We start from the raw sequence: 17,960 nt of genomic DNA, 5'->3' as shown, positions 1-17,960 counted from the left end.
GCTTATGTATAATCACGTATAACCTCATGTTCTGAATAGTTAAGTGTAAACCTTAGACAAATTACAAGCTTTTACGAAGCTCTCAATCAACTAGTTATAGGTTGTTATTTGCAGAGCTTAGCTTTTATTAAGGTTTTGTTTATAAAATATCAGTTTCACAATATCATGTAGAACTTGAGGGACTACTGAAATTGTCATGCCATCTGGGAATCCTTATGAATTACATCGACTGTGAGTTCTAAGAAGATACGAAAAGTTCTAAGAAGATACGAATAAAAGATCGTGTTCTTATGTTCTGTTGTTCTTAATTGAGCGTCCTTTTCCCATGATCAAACTACAATCATAAGAATTTTGTTAACGAGTGTGAGTGTTTATAAATTTCTTGAAACCCATTTCATTATAAATTTTGGATCATACTTCAACAGCTTCTTTGACTATCGAAGTACATTAAAAATATATTCCCCGTAACTTGGACACCATCGATGACAGCGTCAAATATTGGATGATTTTGTACAATAAAAAACACGACAATATTGATTCTCCAACAGACTATTTTGCCTGGTTCTCGGTAGGCGGGTTGGGTTGTCTAGGTTCTTACACCTGTGATTAGGAGAAACCACTTAGCTGTCACCTGACAAATGATGAGAAATAGCTGGTTAACCCAATGTCCGAGTCACTCTCATCATATGAATGTACACACACATGTACTGCCTTTCACAGCTGATCATGCAAACTAGTAACCACACTACAGGTAACGGCTTATTGTAATCGATACACAATTACAGCGCTGTACGCCTATTGAGCATTATTTCCAAAATGTAGGTCTAACAAATAGACCTCCGCCTTAAGTCTGGAAAGCCTTGCATATGTATGTGACCTACTTTTTCCTTAATCTTAAACTACACTGACTGTCGCGGTCAGCTTTTATCAAGATTTTTGCATGTGTAGAGATATTTTATCCGAATGAATGACCGTCATTCTCTGATGTGTGGGGCGCGGGGATCATAATACTTGATATTGACCTTTATTTTGACAGGTAAACGGTTAGGTTTTGTGTCTGAGTTGAGGTATTTGTGCGAGTGATCCAACCATCCAGTTATCTAACGAGTCAGTGATTGAGAGTTAACCAAACAGCAAATCAGCTAGCGAGTGAGCATAGGAACTGCCAGCCAACCAGTGGACGAATGATTCACCCCGTCACTCAACCAGCGAGCGAGTCTCATCTCAAGCGCCAAAGAGGACTAAGTGAAATATGGATTGTGAATCCCGTAGAGTTTATAACAATTAGTAGCGGGGTGCTGGGGTATACGTGCACAGAAGTACTTAGCTTTTCAGCGAAGCTACAGAAAAGTAAATGCTAGGTGGTGTATTTTAATTATCCAAATGATCACAAGTAGTTTATTCTGACACGGAAATAGTATATAACTGAACCAGTGATGTTGGGTTGGGACATTGACCTACGTGGAGTGGGGGTCGCAGACAAGCTGTCAACAAATGACTCATCCATTAGAAGCCAAAATAAATCTCTTATTATAGGAAATATCTTTAAAAAAAGTCTTAATGGTAATTAATACCTCAACTCAAGATATTTGTAAATTGAATTATGTCAACTAATACAGTTTTATCAGAAGAACAGTAAACCATGCTAAAATTATTTTCCACCTTGTTACAAGAACAGGTGAAAACATTGTGGACATATTATCTTTAACTCTCCTTCTGGTGGGATTATTGTGGTGCCTTGATGGTGAGACAGACAGTTGCTAGGAGAAAACTCCTGACACTGGTGGTCGTAACAGCTAATTTACGAGCTGCAGTTACGTCATGGAATGAGAGATAATTCCCTCCCCACTTCCCCTCTCCCCCGTGTAGGAAAACACACACGCACACACGCATACACACACACACACACACACACACACACACACACACACACACACACACACACACACACACACACACACGCACGCACACACACACACACACACACACACACACACACACACACACACACATTCACCAAAGGATTGTCAGGCGATTTGATTTGCCCAATTTTGTGCACGATTCTTTCTTCACACGTGGCACATAAAACTTCCACCCACAGCAGAAATTCCCCCTTAACCTCTGTATGCATTAATATTTACATTTTTAGTGATACCGTCAACGTTCCGTCTGTGGTCAACTTCAGACTAAACACTTGTAATAAATACAATTTATTCTGCATATTAGACACTCTCGTTTTAAAATGTTGTATTGTGTATTTTCTTAGTAGCTTTTCCTTCGGTTTTTGGTTCTTCAGACGCAATTTTTAATGATATGCTAATAATGATGGAATCGTTGAGCAAATAATTTTAATGTGTAGCAAAATATTTATTCATAATTTGTTTCATATTTCCTTTTGGTGCGTGATCGCAAGATAACAGATGTGTGGTGACCAGTGGGTGGAGATGGGTCGGGTTTGTTACTACTTGGTGTGTGAGTCGATAAGTGAGTGATGACCTTTGAATGGAATGGGATGGGTGATAACATACAGGTATAACATATGGAAGGCATCGGACGAGGTGCAATTGATAGTGATAACGTGTAGGTAGACCAAGCTAGACTTCACTATACTGAACAAAAAACTCCCAGAAACCATATAACCACGATACAACTATCAGCCCGAGCATGAGAAGAAAGGGGAACAAATGGAGGAAAGTAGAAACGCAGGTGATCCATAGGGAATTTAGGAAGCAAATATGTAGTATAGAAGTAGTGATATGGGAATTACCTAAACCTGACTCCATTCATATATTGAAAAGTAGATATGATGTTTAGTAAGAGAGCTGGGAACTGTACTATAAGGCAGGAGGGGAAGGGAATGAGGGGTGTTTAATTGGTTAAAGTTCCTATTTTGTGATGTGGTGTTGGAGTGTGGAATTGGGGTACAGGGTTAAGATATGGAGGTTTTAAACGGGTGGATAGAGTACGGGGTTGATATCCGGAGTTTAAGAGCTGGGGTTTAGTTCACAGTGGTTTACGTAGAGCAACAACATGACAGAGGCGTTTTATTACATAATTAGACCTTCGTGTGATGTGCAAAACATAATTATCATAAAGATTTAATTTGACAGGCTTTATGAACTCTGTTCCATAGTAATGTATTGCAAGATTATGATAGCCACACACATGGTGATGCAAACACACACACACACACACACACACAGGGGGAGGGGGGCCTGTGGCTGAGTGGACAGCGCTTGGGATTCGTAATCCTAGGGTCCGGTTTGGTTCCCGGCGATGGCCGAAACAATCGAACAGAGTTTCTTTCCCTGATGCTCCTGTTTTCTAGCAGTAAATAGGTACCTGGGAGTTAGGTACAAAAATAGGTACAAAATAAGTAAAATAATCCGTTGATTGATTGACAGTTGAGAGGCGGGCCGAAAGAGCAGAGCTCAACCCCCGCAAGCACAACTAGGTGAATGCACACACACACACACACACACATACACACACACACACACACACACACACACACACACACACACACACACACACACACACACACACACACACACACACACACACACACACACACACACACACGTGCTTGGCTCTTATTCTATAACTACACAGGCTCTCTGAACTCAGGCTCCCATACGCGAAAACATTCGCACACACACACACACACATATACACGCAAACACTCACAAAGGCAAGCACTCATAAACACACTCACACACGCAAGCACTCATGCACACAAATAACAGCGTTTGGGTATACAGGCGTGCGTTTTGAGCGCGTGTTTAGCGGTGGTCCTTGTACAATGTTACACATCATTTCTAACTAATCTCACATGTGTGACCTTGATCTATATAGTCACGTGTGTGTGACCATCTATACAGATTCACGTGCTTAGCGCTCGTCCGTCCTTGTCTCACACTGCATGTCTATTCTCAGTCACGTGCGTGTAGCGTCCGAGTCCCCTGTACACTGATCTCTCTCTGTCCTGGCGTGGGGAATGCCCGTCTGTCCGTTAGCGTGAGAGACATTCATCCGTTCGCGTGAGAGATACCAATCTACCCGCTCGCGTAGGTGATATCTGACAGTTCGGTCACGTGGATTATACCCGTCTTTCCTTTCGCGTTGAGAACGTCCATGTGTCTGATCGCTTGGCTGATATTCGTCTATCTGTCCCCGTGGACAACAAGTATCTGTCTGCTCGCGTTAATGACATCCGTCTGACGTCTCTCGCGATATTTTTCGTGAGGTGACTTGCATGGTGTTCATTCCTCAATCTGTTGTGTGCCCCGAAGCTTTGCACCTTCCTCATCTTATTTCTCCAGCTCACAATTTAGACAGGGAGGTAATAGAAACATTGACTAGTGTATATTATGAGTAGATGGGGTCAATCAGTGCTTCAGGAGGTCAACGGTGATTAGTTTCTTACGACCGGTGAGCGAGAGGCGTAAAAGATTAGGACTGGTTGGATAGGAAGAATCAGTAGCAAAAGTAGTGAGTATGAGTGGGTGAGCTAGCGAGTGGGAGTGCTTGTGAGTAGACGAGTGCTTGACGTAGCATGGGAGAGTTACTAAGGTGACTAGACTACCGGATTCGGTGGTCGATCAGCTATCTATCACTGAGGGGGAATTGGGGCAGAACGTGAGGGAAGAAATGCGGTCAGAATGACAAGCATGAGGGAAGATTAACATAAGGCCAGAAGAATGTGAGGGGAGAAACCTATAAAGAACGAAGGAAGCAAGTGAGGGGTTCTGGAAAAAGGCGTGCAAGGGGTAAGAGAGGATTAAGAACTGGTGGTTTGAAGGAGAATGTCATTTGAGGGATTATTGGAGGAAGGCGATTAATTACTTGCAATTAATTAGTAGTTTTATTTATATTTTCCTTACAGATAAGGAAGGTGTAATGATTCTTGTTTGAGAGTATTGTAACACACTTGTAAGTGTAGTGAAATTATGAGGAGAAACAGCTAAGTCAGTGTGACTATAGGAAGGTATATGAGGACAATGAGCTGGGATATAAGAGGGAGTGAAGAAACGCTCCCCAATGACTTGCACCAGTGGGAGGATTAGACGCCACTCTGCAAGAAATAAATTCATCACTGTATCAACCAATCCAAGCGGTTGGACTTGTAACGTTCTTATTTCACATGTTCTATAACAGGCGAACTAATAAGTCCGAATTGTACATATGTGACGTATAATCTGTCCCCTTACTGAACACCCATAAATTTTCACGCTATTGACCACAATAAAATTGTGGGGGTCTAAGGGGAACTTAATATCACCGCAAAATTGACGCTTTCGAGGACTAATGAGCATCGGCTCCGGCCGGGTTGTCTAGCCTTTTGACGCTTTTGTTTAGGCAAAATCGCTTATTTTTTTACGTAGGTAAAACCCAGAGAACAGACTCGACTAATGTGTCTTCCAACATGTTTTTTCTTCTTCTCCAGCTACATAGGTCTTATATTTCACAGGCATATATTTAGCGTAAAAGTTGTAATCGATGCTAACATTTTACATTTCCAAAAAACAAAACAAAAAATGCCTTTCCAAGAGGAATATAAAATTACCAGAAATAATCATTTAGAGAAAATTATCTGGAATCTCCGTATTTTCACAGGACTCCGTACTAGTGATAGATCTTATGAATACAATATTATTTCAGTTTGTATGTGGGTATATTTATACTTCCATGTGTGTGGGAGTGGTGTATTAGTGTTTGTGCGCGTATGTGTGTATATGAGATTCTCCGTGTACGTATATTCACCTCTATTTGTGTGAGTATTAATACGTACACGTGTATGTGTTTCAAGCTTCTGCGACAATCTTAATAATAATAATAACAATAAAATACAACAATATTAGGCTGTTATTACGACTTAGTTTCGCTGTGGCTTCAACTGGAATATTGTGAGTTACCTTCACTACGTCAAAGGATTGTGAGCGTTTGAGCGAAGATCAAGAAACATGCTGTCTTAGATCCACCGGTTGTACCCTCAGTCGAGACAAAAATTACGACATCTTATCTTAGAAAGGAATCTAAAAATATTATCGCATTTGTAGATCTTTTTTACTTATAGAGGAAGAGATATAGACTCATATTATATTAGAAAATATAACTATTATCCTAGTGAAGTTATGTATTACCCACAAACATAATTTTCCACCTTCCTTCCTTGTAACACTTAAAATAATCACCCAATAAATGTCCCATTTGTTGTAATTGGTTCATATTTGTTGTGTGTATAAGTTTTGCCTTTCAACTGGGTTGTAATTTCAGGTTATCTATAGACAAATATTACCGGTAATTGAATGGAGATTTGCTCTGGTAATTTTGCTATGAGGTTTTTGAAACATGTCGTAAACATATGACTGAGTAATTGGAATTTTATATTTGTCGTTTCCATAAGTTTATATATATATATATATATATATATATATATATATATATATATATATATATATATATATATATATATATATATATATATATATATATATATATATATATATATATATATATATATATATATATATATATATATGATACATTTTGGAAAGCCTCAGTCTCGGAGAAGATAATAATTAGCTTACGAGGGAACCTTCAGATTCTCAAAATAAATACTGAAAAATACATTTTTCTTCTGCTCACATCCTTAACTTGAGGTCATTCTCTAATCCCTTGTATATCAGTAAAGGTTTTTTCCTGAAGAAGATGGTGAGAATGCCTGCTGTGAGGGTAATTATTCCCTCCAGCTGTCACACGTTTCAGTTGTGACGAGAGGGCTGGCTGGACCAGTGGGTGGACCAGGTAACAAGGACGAATGGGTGACACCTTTGGGTGGGGAGAATGGGTTGGGACGATTGGGTGAGTTATGATCGTGGAATGTGCCGTGGACAAGGGCTTTAAGAGAGAGATGGAGGGGAATGTAGGTACAGGAAATTAGTGGAATGACTGATTGCTCAACACAAGTATAGTTTCTAATTTATGTATTCTTGTCTATACAGCTTGAAACAACTCTCACACAGAACACATTAAACACTTCAAAATTCACAGGTTTATTTTTAACTGATGGCTGTACCCTCGTCTGGGGCCAGCCTTACCATCGTCTGGGCCAACGAATGACTTCATTAAGGGTGACAAATGTAGGAGAGAATGAAATCCATTTTACATCCTGGGCAAGTTTTTGTTCATAAATTATTCCAAAATACTTAACCAAAATACCACGTTGGAATAGTTCGTTAGGCCACATACCCCTCGTTATCGGGAAGATATATTTAAAATTAAGTTGATATGATCAGAATCATTTGTTTTAAATTCTGATTAGGAACATTTTGAAGCTTTGAAACCATCGAAACGTCTGGAAGAATAGACATTATCTTCTAAATTCTTCCAACAAGCGTATTAACATATATGGATGAATGGTGTAATTTCTTTCTGACAGCAAACTCATTTTTATGGAAATTTCATTTCATGAAAGATAACGAACTAAAGGTGAGTTAAGATGCCGCAAGCCGAATTTGGCACCATTTAGTAAGTGGCTTCAGGCAGGGAATAATTATCATGAATTAGAGAGGTAGAAATGGCCTACGCTACTCTATCCCTATGAGATGTATTTCTTTCTTGTCTCAATAACCATACATGAACTTGAATCATGAATTATCATCTTCAGGTAATCTTCTGAACGCCGGGTAGGACACCTCTTTAAGTAAATTCCTACAAAGCCGTATAGGACCCTCTTTATGTAAGTTCCGACAGGCTGTGTGTAGCCTCACTCGACTCATCTCAAGTATTTCACACTGCTGTTAACACAAATCTGAGGGAAACGTCTGAAAATGTGTTTGAGAGAGGGATTTGGGGAACGCATGATGACACAACTGCTCACGTTAACTTGGTCATGACAACACGCACACTGAGAGTTGTTGCTCGGATTACCGTGAATTCGTGTGTAATATATATATTTTTTTGTTAGTGTCGGAAAGAACATTCTTTGCGCTCGAGTGACATGAGTCTCCATGTTGTGGGTTAAAGATTTTCTTCATCTATTTTGATTTTTGATATTCCCCACCTAACTGAGTGGGATTTAGTTAGATAGTTAGATAGTGAATGGCTGAACTTGACATTATTTGATCGCCAAATGATCGTATAGAAAATAATACCAATCACAGAAAACGCGGACAAATCACAGAAAACGGGCGTGGCGAGGTGGGTGGGTGGACATCGGGTGGAGGAGGAACTGAAGGACAGTGGCAAGTGGTCAGTCAGTGTGGTCCCGCAGCTCCTGGGAGACCCAACCATCACCCCACCACACTGCTCCTGCCGTGCTCAGTAGCGGTGCAAGTGAGGTGCCGAGGAGGAGGTTCCTGCTAGACATGGGTCGGGTAGCGAGACGCTAAAAGACCTTTTCACCCATCTAAGACTTCAAGGTAACACCGTAATGTCTCATCTATAATGTGTGAGTAGATATACCACCCCACACCCAATCCCCCCCTCACCCACTAACCCCAATTAAAACCTCTATGTACAGTAATTCTAGAATGCTATTAGCATATGGCAACTGAAACTCGTTTAACAAACTGCTGTGACACTTCGTTAGTAACGTTTATTGACGTTAATTAAATAATAAGATAATTCGGTGTGAATTAAAAATAATTATAGAAGTATTTCCAGACTGATTCATTTATTAGTACGGCGTGACACCAGGATTTACCTTGTTATTACGAGGGTATATCGAGAGTTGGTTAACGTTATTGACACTGTGGTGGCGCTCACCGTGCTGTAGAGGTGACACATTGGCAATTAACCAATTGTGACAAATTAGGTATCATTCAATTATGACAAATTGTCAATTATCATGTTATTGTATTGATGTGTTGGCAGCTACCATGTTATTACGACGATTAATTGGCAGTTATCAGGTTTTTACAATGATGTATCGGCAAATACTAAATTATTATCAAATTAACCTGTTATAACCGGGTTATTATGTCTCGATATCTGTCCTTAATATGTTATCATGACTCACTATTAAGGCCCAGGTTATTATCAACCTCAGTTATTATTAATAACCAACCAGGTTATTATCAAGACTGTCATCATTATAATTAATGATTCTCTCGTTGTTACCTGTGGAGTCACATAATCACATAATAGGGAGTCACATAATAGGGTACAGTAGTACAGTTGGCTTCATTATCGACTCATAATCCGGGATCCTGGCTTCGAGTCACGGGTGGGACAGAAACGGTGGGTTCTTTCTGGGTAGTTGATCAGTTGGTTGTTTCCTTTCATGTAATGCTACTGTTCGCCCAGCAGAAAAATAGGCACCCCGGAGATAGACAACTGTTGGGGGGCTTGCGTCCTGGAGAGTGTTAGTAGGTAGACTTGGGGGGGGAGAACCTCAATACAACTACAACTACATACAGTTGTATACAACTACAACTAGAGTTCTCTATATGTCTTCTACAACGACCACACTTGCTCTACACGGCGTCCACAACAAGAACCACAGTGTTATAAACACCACTGATCAGTTCATTATACCACAACTACACAATAACCCACTATTTCACACAACCCACAATTTCAATATAACACCACACAAGCCAGTATTGTGGTAGCTTGGCACCCTGGCACAGCGACTGACACCTTACCAACTTTCGGGTATTACTCATCAAGTTAGAACTGAAACATTCGTTTTTTGTTAATTGTTGGCTGGTTCCTCGTGGCTGAGAGCTACATAAAAGAAGGTTGAGATGAGGGGAGACTAGTGAATACTGTATTCATCCCTCTCTCTTGTATATTCTCTCCCCTTTCCCTCGTATATTCTCTCCCCACTCCTCTTCATTGTCTCCCGTCTCCCCAAAGGCCTTGGATCTGATACTGTCCTTTCACCATCCGGCTCTTAGGGAAGCTTTCCCTCAAATCCCCCAGAAGCCAGATGCTTGCCAACACTGATTAGCAGGCAGGCGTGGTTGTCATATTTCCACCTGGTAGAATCACACAATCTGAACTAGTCTGAAAGATCTGTTTTGGACTCACTTGGTATTGAGATGGATAATGATCGTTTTACGAAGTTGTTAACTGATGTTATTTGTTATGTTATTCTCAGATTAGATTATTTCATTCATAATTGATACTCGACCACTTAAAACACACACACAAACGCAGACAAGTAATCATATCATGACTTAATCTTTCACTAAATACAAGTTAAAGCCCATCTCGGCTAAAACCACTTTCTCTATTTAGTTTTCGAAAGTCAAGCGAGGTCTGGGAGCTGGCATATGAGGATAGAGTGATTGAAATGATCAGCAACCACTTGGATCCTTCCTAGGATTTCTTCTGTAGAATTACACCATCATGCATTCGTGATATGTCTCGTACATGTAAAAAGAGAAATGTTTCCAAAAAGACGTCACGCTATCTATGGATGACCTAGAGACTCTTCATTCTAGCGTGACAATACAAGACCTTATGAAATAAAAATCTGGTTACAAGGAGCATAATAGCGAGCGTGACAAGAGAATCGCTAATTTCCAGGAAAGCCAAAAGCGACAGGGCTTTTTTCTTTTTTACCCTCCGTAACCTTTTGGGTAGTCTTTTGTCTATCTTATTTGTGGGTTACGGTAATGAAAGTGCAGAGCTTGTTTGGGAGTTATTTAACCAGGGAATAGGTCAGGGTCTCATCCCAAGGACACAGCTCACAACGACGGTGTCATGTCTGTAAACTCATCAATAGTTAATATCCTCCCCTCCGTTATGTGATGTGTGCTTTAGTGATTTCTTAATCCAGTCCATGGTTTTCCACTTTCAAGGTGCTGGGAATGTCCATTTATTAGATAAATGATTGAGTAAATATGTTCTCAGACTAGTTACTAGTTACTCTACTCTCTCTCTCTCACAAGGAATACCCCCCGTTCTCACGATTTGACCAGAATGAATGTTGAAGCGGTTTGCCTAGCCATAAGTGTACGCCTCTAGACAACTCACGTAACCTATCGAAACCAATGGTTATTTGTTCGAGAATGCGTCAAAATTGCGGTGTGATAATTTCACTTGCGCTGAGATCGATAACATAATATAATATATATATATATATATATATATATATATATATATATATATATATATATATATATATATATATATATATATATATATATATATATATATATATATATATGTGTATATCACGAAAATGATATATATATATATATGTGTATATCACGAAAATAAACACGTGATAAAGAATGTGACAATGTCAGACCACGGAGGAAAATGTTCTGAAGATGTATTTAATATACGAAAGTACTTAAGGAAATTCCTGTTTCATTTTCCTCCGTGGTCTGACATTGTCATATATATATATATATATATATATATATATATATATATATATATATATATATATATATATATATATAATATATATATATATATATATATATATATATATATATATATATATATATATATATATATATATATATATATATATATATATATATATATATATATATATATATATATATATACAAAGCTACAAAGTGTGTGTGTTCCTGATTTTCAACCTTGTATAAGAGATTCTCACGCGGGACTGAGTGAAAAGCTTCCTGACAGGAAAACACAGTAATCTCACCCATTCCCACCTGTTTTATCATGATTATTTCACCACAAAGCTTGAGTAGATTCGCTAAGCGTTACACTCTTGTAATATATCCAAGCTAGTTCCCAGAGAAAACTCATCCGTTTGTGAAGTATTCCACGAGTCGTCTGCGTATGACTCCCTCTAGCACCTTGCCAGAAAAGGTCTTTAAAGATACTGGTTAGTTGACTTGGTCCTGTCTTCCACTGTAGGAGTACAGTGAGCGTTCGTGTGTGTGTACTCACCTATATGTACTCACCTATATGTGCTTGCAGGATCGAGCATTGACTCTTGGATCCCGCCTTTCTAGCTATCGGTTGTTTACAGCAATGACTCCTGTCCCATTTCCCTATCATACCTAGTTTTAAAAGTATGAATAGTATTTGCTTCCACAACCTGTTCCCCAAGTGCATTCCATTTTTCTACTACTCTCACGCTAAAAGAAAACTTCCTAACATCTCTGTGACTCATCTGAGTTTCCAGTTTCCACCCATTTCCACCCGTGTGTGTGTGTGTGTGTGTGTGTGTGTGTGTGTGTGTGTGTGTGTGTGTGTGTGTGTGTGTGTGTGTGTGTGTGTGTGTGTGTGTGTGTGTGTGTGAGGGAAGCGTGGGACCGAGTTTTTTTGCAGGTGCGTGTGGAGGATGTGTTTGCGTGCATTGGGAGTAGGGTTATATGCGTGCTGGCCAGGCTGTGTATGCTTTTGTGTGTTTTTGTAAGACGATTAATGTAGATGATATATATGTACTTTTGACTGAGATTTTGCTTGCTTGTCTTCTTGTTTGCTTATCTGCACTAACCCGTGTTTTTATACCTCGAACCCTGGCACCTGAAGCAAACATCTTACTTATAATCCTGTGGTGTGACGTCACTCCAGTGTCTCTAGGTTTAATTTTGTTTAAAGCTAATCCTGTGACTGCAGGATTAGTAAGTTACTTGATTCCAATCCCGATTTAGCCTCACTCTTAAGTTCCTTCACATATCTTGTTGATTGACTTGAGTGCCCAGCTCCCAGTTGTGGCTCTATGTCTTGGATTGAACAGACTGTTACTATCCATTTTGTCGACTGTTCTAAGCTGTCTAAGGTATGCTGTAATCATTTGCTTCGTGTGTGAGCGTGTATTCGTATATATATAAGTATATATATGAGGCAAATGTATTTCCGTGTACGAAGGAATACATAAATATGCATTTATCCACGCAAAAATGATGTATAAATGATATTCATTTATCATTTGTGTTCATAAATGATATTCCTCCGCTTTCTTATGCGTAAATGTGTATATATGTTTGCATGTATGCTTGTATATATGCATGTACGTATGTATGATGTATTTATGTATATGTAAAAGTAAACAACACGGTTTCAAATCATTGTTAAATGACGAAAAACACTTAGCAAAACACATTTAATTAAAAATAATGATCAATATTAGTTTAAAGGATATTTTTCCCAACAAGGTGACACGCTCAGGACACATATCAGCTCAAGACATGCAGAATCCCAAGACATGTACCAAGCCATGACACGCACAAGCTCAGAATTTACACCCATGACTTCGTGACGGGCTCTGGGGACGTCGACGAGGCAAGACTCCCCAGAAGAACCAAAAATTATAGCCTGGAATGATGACGTTCTCTCTCATAGTGAAGGTCACCGAGACCTCCAAGCCGGAGTGTCTCCAAGCTTGTGTAGGGGAGGAAGGAGTGCGGGCTCCTCTGCCGTGTTGTCTCTGTTATATATTTGTGTGTGCGTGTGTTGCATGGGAAAAAGCAAGGGACACACACACACACACACACACACACACACACACACACACACACACACACACACACACACACACACACACACACACACACACACATACACACACACACACATACACACACTAAGAACAAGAACATATCGATGCCAACACAGAAGACAATGTCCAACATAACAGGCCAATTACACTGGATTAGTCTTTGTGTTTAGATAGGAGATGCCTCGTATGGGCCAATAAGCCTTCTGCAGCCCCTATGTTTATCCCTTATGTATCCCCCCATGTATTGTATTATCACCTGACCTAATGCGGGTATAAAATCAACTAGTATTGTAAGATCTGTTCACTTGAGAATGAACCATGGAGGTTCGAAACGTCGTGCAAATTATACAAATAAGTGTAATACACTCTATAGTAAATCACTTCTTTTCTTCACCTTAAAAGTACGAAAATGAGTTTTGGAGAACTCTTATTTCAATTAAGCCCTGATGCTAAGAAAATAGTTAGAGGGATAGAAGCCCTAAACCAGAAAATAATAAATACAGAATATGCGGTCATATTCAATGAAATATATATATATATATATATATATATATATATATATATATATATATATATATATATATATATATATATATATATATATATATATATATATATATATATATATATATATATATATGTCGATTTTGAATGAATTCTCCAAAAATGAATTTTGGAGAATTGATTTTTCAATTACCATCAAATATCGAGAAAATTCTTGTTACAATTATTAATCTTACTTTTTCGGTCATATTTAATATATATATATATATATATATATATATATATATATATATATATATATATATATATATATATATATATATATATATAAATATATATATATATATATAGTGTGTGTTGCCGGGTATTGGGAGCATGCTGTACTCAGGTCCATTATTTACTCAATCTTCTGGTTACTAATATCCTTTAATAGCAAGACATTCATCCTGCTCATAAGGAACTCTCAATGTGAAGCGAAGCGCCTTGAAAGAAACACATATCGTCTATGCCATATTTATTTACGAACTGTCATCTCCTACGATCTCAGTACATTTACAAGACAACAACATCATCTTCACAGAGCCTGACAATGCGCAAAGAGCACTGACTCTATATATGACTAAATAATCTCTACACACAACCAGATACCCTAGGAAATTAAACTGAAATAATCGACAGATACGACGACAATAGGAGATTAAACATTGGCGAATCACTCCATATCAAACAAGATCAACTATCAACAGCTTGCTATACGACCACGATGGCCACCAACACCACACTCACGTAGGGAAAAGATCGCTCCAAACTCACACACACTACCGTGAACAGGCAAGATGGCCGTCTACCCATCATACTTGCCATGTCATTCGACACACTAAGGCTCTCTGCGTGGCGGCGAAGCTTATGATTGCATCTGCCCGCCTCGCACCATGTTGACGGCTCTGCTTGATAGATTGCGCTGGGGTCACTCGCCTGGGACTCGAAGCTGGGTTAAAACCCGTCATCTTGCCTAATACATCACATTTTTTTAAGGAATCGGACAATCCGCAAAAAATGTGGTGTTTGGAGAAAGATGAACACTGTAATATTAATGATTTTTATTCATCAGCTTCCATAAGGCTAAGTTGTTAGGATTTAGGTTAGGTAAAAAGTAAATTTTTTTTACACAGTAGCAAATCAAGAAAACGAGCTGTCCATATGTAATTCTCCCGACCTAAATGTTAACTTTGTTAAATTATAAATTATTATATGTATTGTATCGATTTTATTGGAATGAGAGAGCCCGCCAATATAAAATTTTCAACTCACTTATGCAAACTAAAAAAAAAAAAAAAATTTTAAAAGCTATTCATGAACTTCGTCGTAATAACATGGTCTATCAGTAAGAATTTGGGGTTAAACACATTGACCGAGAGTAAGTAACAACACCGGAGCTGAAAATTAGATATCGAACCATCACACATCTGCATAAGAAGGAAGTGGCGACACTTCGGTCCCTCCAAGACCATTATCATGGCCAGGACGGACCGAAACGTCGCCATTTCTGTTCTTTTCAGATTTGTGGATTAGTTATTAAGTGCATTATTTATGCTCATTACGAACAGTTCACAGATAAATCACTTTATCGTGATATATCAATGTTATATCATATTTATAAATACTACAATATGATATATCATATTTAAAAATATGATATATCATATTGTGATATCACAATGTGATATCATTGTGATATCACAATGTGATATCACAATGATATATAACAAATAAATTTCACATTATTTATGGTTTGTCCGTTTTGAAAGGCGTTTACCCTTGTCGTCTTTTCGTATTGTCTGTGACTATTGCAACCATGTTGAAAATGATTATTATACAATTGTGGTGGCTTAATAACCCTCCCCAGAGGTTGATAGGCATTAAACCTAACACCCCAAACGGAATCCAGCAGCTTGTTGCCAAGAATTTCTCTATCCCCAACCCTCCTGTCAGAGCAACCAGCCTATCCCCCACCCTCCCACGACCCTCCCATCACAGTAACCAGCCTCTAGCCTACAGGAAACACAGCAATGGCGACTTTCGGAGGGTTTCAAGACGCTGTCAAACGGGTTATTCACACGCAGAGTCCCTGCACCTCCCTCAACCAGAAGAACAGTAAGTTTATTGCTGTAGCAATTTTTTTTGTTATGGATGCGCTAACATTTATCTTATTTGGAAGAAATACGTTTTATATTATTAATCAAATTTTATGTTCACATGCCTCGCTAACGATTCACGTCTATATTTAAATATATTTTAATTCTGCCTCGTCTTATATATATATATATATATATATATATATATATATATATATATATATATATATATATATATATATATATATATATATATATATATTATTCTTATATTTATTCTTTCTTGTAATGCATCATTTGTCTGTGTCGTATTTCCACGACTTTCCCAGACACAGGAAAATACTGCACGTCTTATTTAAAATAGAGCTTATTCACAAAATTAGTCATTTAACGAATAAAAGTAGTATGAGCGCGACCAAAACAAGAGATAGTGATGAACGAGACCACAGTATGAGGCACTGATGAACAACGTCACAGTATGATATATTGATGAACGAGACCACATTTAGAGATATTGATAAACGCGGCTACAATGAGAGATATCGATAATGGCGTAATCTCATAAAACACACTAAAATTAACAGAAGTTAATTACTGAAAGATAACTGAAGGAGAATATGCCGTGTCCCAATAATTAATATTAAATCGTCATGACTGCTAGGCTTGATGCCTGGGTTAACGTATTCTATATGATAATTCGTTCGTGTAAAGCGCACAGGATAATCAAAGGGTTTCATATTTGTTGCTTCCGATGTCGATAAATTCCCGCATCCCAGATGTCAAGGTTGACCTTCAGGCAGCACGCTTTTGCAGAGGATACCACGACATCTTGGATTATAGTGTTTATTTTCTTTTTTATCCAGGGTAGTTGTATTTTCTTATGGGGTTATACCTGCAAGTTATAGAAAATGGCTAATACTCTCCCTCAGACTTTGTTTTAATGTTTGGGTAAAAGCGAAGGAAAAGACGTATTAAATGCACTTAGGTAAGAAGCCGGCGGCTATTAGTTACCTTCAAGATGTCTCCCCTAAGATGTTTTAGGCAAAGGTCAAAGCAAAGTTGGATGGGAATAATAGCTATTATCTATTCTTTGGAGGAGTAAGTCGTCATAAAATAACAATACCCAAAAATTAAGTGTTACATGATGATTACGATATTGTAAATGGCGAGTAAATTGTGTTGGAAGAGGATTGACTGACAATTAAATTGATCGGGGATGCCATAGCATCATATGATTTATGCACATAATTTTTCATCATAACTGTGGTTCAGATTCACGGTTTTCGACTTCCAAGCAGGATGGGCCAAATCGGAGGGAATATTGCTCTCCGGCTTAGCAAGACGACAGAGCTTATTTTGGGTCTAGAGGATGTAATTACACACAGAGATCACACTAACGTGATGCATCAAATGAACAAATCCACAAGGGCCGTGACGAGGATTCGAACCTGCGTCCGGGAGCATCCCAGACACTGCCCTTTTAACCCTGTCGTAGCTCAGTCGATTAAGGCAGTGTCTGGGATGCTCCCAGACGCAGGTTCGATTCCTCGTCACGGCTCTTGTGGATTTGTTCATTAGAGGATGTAATACTATTCATTTGTTTAATATCCTTTGACTATAAGGGAAGCCTTCACAGCCCACATTCACCTGCAGTCAGAGTCGTCAGAGGACGCTATCTTTACCCTGGCAAGTGTTGGCTCAAATGAGGGAGACTAGTTCATAGCACATGAACTTTCTCCCTGGTCACTTATGACTGCTAATGCCTCTCATCTATGTTACTTTATTAAACACAAGAGTTACTCCGTGGTCACTTATGACTACTAATTCCTCTGCAGACGAAGAGTCACAATAACGTGGTTGAAATATATTGACCA

The 17,960-nt window shown here is 38.6% G+C and overlaps 1 protein-coding gene across 3 annotated transcripts in view; it reads left to right on the top strand.

The window, feature by feature from the left end:
- Nucleotides 1–17,960, top strand: part of LOC123768686 (inactive ubiquitin carboxyl-terminal hydrolase MINDY-4B) — a 113,551-nt gene that overhangs the window by 52,123 nt on the left and 43,468 nt on the right. For 2 of the 3 annotated variants that reach the window (XM_069316346.1, XM_069316345.1), the window contains exons 1-2: nucleotides 8,246–8,423; nucleotides 16,003–16,105. The exons of the other annotated variant lie outside the window; for it this stretch is intronic. In XM_069316346.1, coding sequence (XP_069172447.1) covers nucleotides 16,021–16,105 — 85 coding nt within the window. In that variant the 5' untranslated portion in view covers nucleotides 8,246–8,423; nucleotides 16,003–16,020. Of the gene's footprint in view, nucleotides 1–8,245; nucleotides 8,424–16,002; nucleotides 16,106–17,960 lie in introns of those variants that run through there. 3 annotated transcript variants of the gene reach the window in all.

This window comes from Procambarus clarkii, chromosome 83 (genome assembly GCF_040958095.1).
Source record: "Procambarus clarkii isolate CNS0578487 chromosome 83, FALCON_Pclarkii_2.0, whole genome shotgun sequence".
NCBI lineage: Eukaryota > Metazoa > Arthropoda > Malacostraca > Decapoda > Cambaridae > Procambarus > Procambarus clarkii.
Note: the sequence above shows the minus strand (reverse complement) of the source record. Positions and strands in the feature narration are given on the sequence as shown.